This window comes from Corvus brachyrhynchos, unplaced genomic scaffold (assembly GCF_000691975.1).
Source record: "Corvus brachyrhynchos isolate BGI_N302 unplaced genomic scaffold, ASM69197v1 scaffold706, whole genome shotgun sequence".
In the NCBI taxonomy this organism is placed as follows: domain Eukaryota; kingdom Metazoa; phylum Chordata; class Aves; order Passeriformes; family Corvidae; genus Corvus; species Corvus brachyrhynchos.
The window spans coordinates 158761-159656 of NW_008238371.1; the positions used below are offsets into that span (position 1 = coordinate 158761).

At 68.6% G+C, this 896-nt stretch overlaps 1 protein-coding gene across 1 annotated transcript; it reads right to left on the bottom strand.

Annotated features, from left to right (window-relative positions):
• Positions 1 to 6: 6 nt before the first annotated feature.
• TMUB1 (transmembrane and ubiquitin like domain containing 1) lies at positions 7 to 779 on the bottom strand. The gene has a single exon (XM_017736313.1). The coding sequence runs from the start codon at positions 777 to 779 to the stop codon at positions 327 to 329; it is 453 nt and encodes a 150-aa protein (XP_017591802.1). The 3' UTR covers positions 7 to 326.
• Positions 780 to 896: the final 117 nt, after the last annotated feature.

Genomic DNA, 896 nt, shown 5'->3' on the forward strand with positions numbered 1-896 from the left:
TGCAGAGTGGCGGGGGGGTGCTCCGTGCAGGGACAGGGGGCACTGGGACGCCGCCAGAGGTAGCTGAGCCCTCATTCCTGCAACAGCCCCTGAATGCAGACAGGGCATGGGTGGGTGCCTGCTCTGGACCCCTGGGCCCCTGGGGGGGTCACAGCCCAGGGCCCAGCCCCTCCCCGTTCAGGTGCAGTGGGCAGACCCCATGTGCCCCCGATATGTTGGGAGGGCTGAATGCAGAGCCCCCCATGTCCCAGGTGGATTGGGCAGGCTCTAAGTGTCCCAGGTGTGGCCCTAGGTCCCCCACGTCCCAGGTGCTGATCCGGGCCGCGCTATCTGCGGTACATGGCGAAGGCCACGAAGGTGACGAGCAGGGTGAGGCCGGCCAGGCAGGTGGTGGCGGTGGCGGTGAAGACGTGGCGGTGCTGCAGCTGCAGGTACCAGAGCAGGGCCAGCAGCAGCACGAAGAGCGGCAGCGCCAGGCTGCCCACGCCCAGTGCAGCGGGTGCGGGGCTGTGGGGACCGGGGGTTCCGGGGGCCGTGGGGGCCACGCTGGGCGGGGACAGGTGGCAGTGCAGGACGCTCAGGTGGCCCAGGTGCAGCCCTGCCAGGCTCTGGGCATCGTCGCGCAGCAGCTGCCCCTGGTAGATCAGCCGCACCTGCTGCTCCTGCCCGGGGAAGTAGGTCCTGGAGGAGACAGGGACAGGGGTCACACTGCTGTCAGGACGGGCCCCTCTGACCCACCTCCCGTGACTGTGCCCACCCTGACCTCTCACCCCACCCATGCACCTGAGCTCGTGCGTCCCCATCAGCCACCCCAAGCAACAGTTGCCAGGCCAGTTCCTCCATCCACATCCTATGAATGTGCCCACCCTGATACCCCACCCCGCCCTGCAAACCTG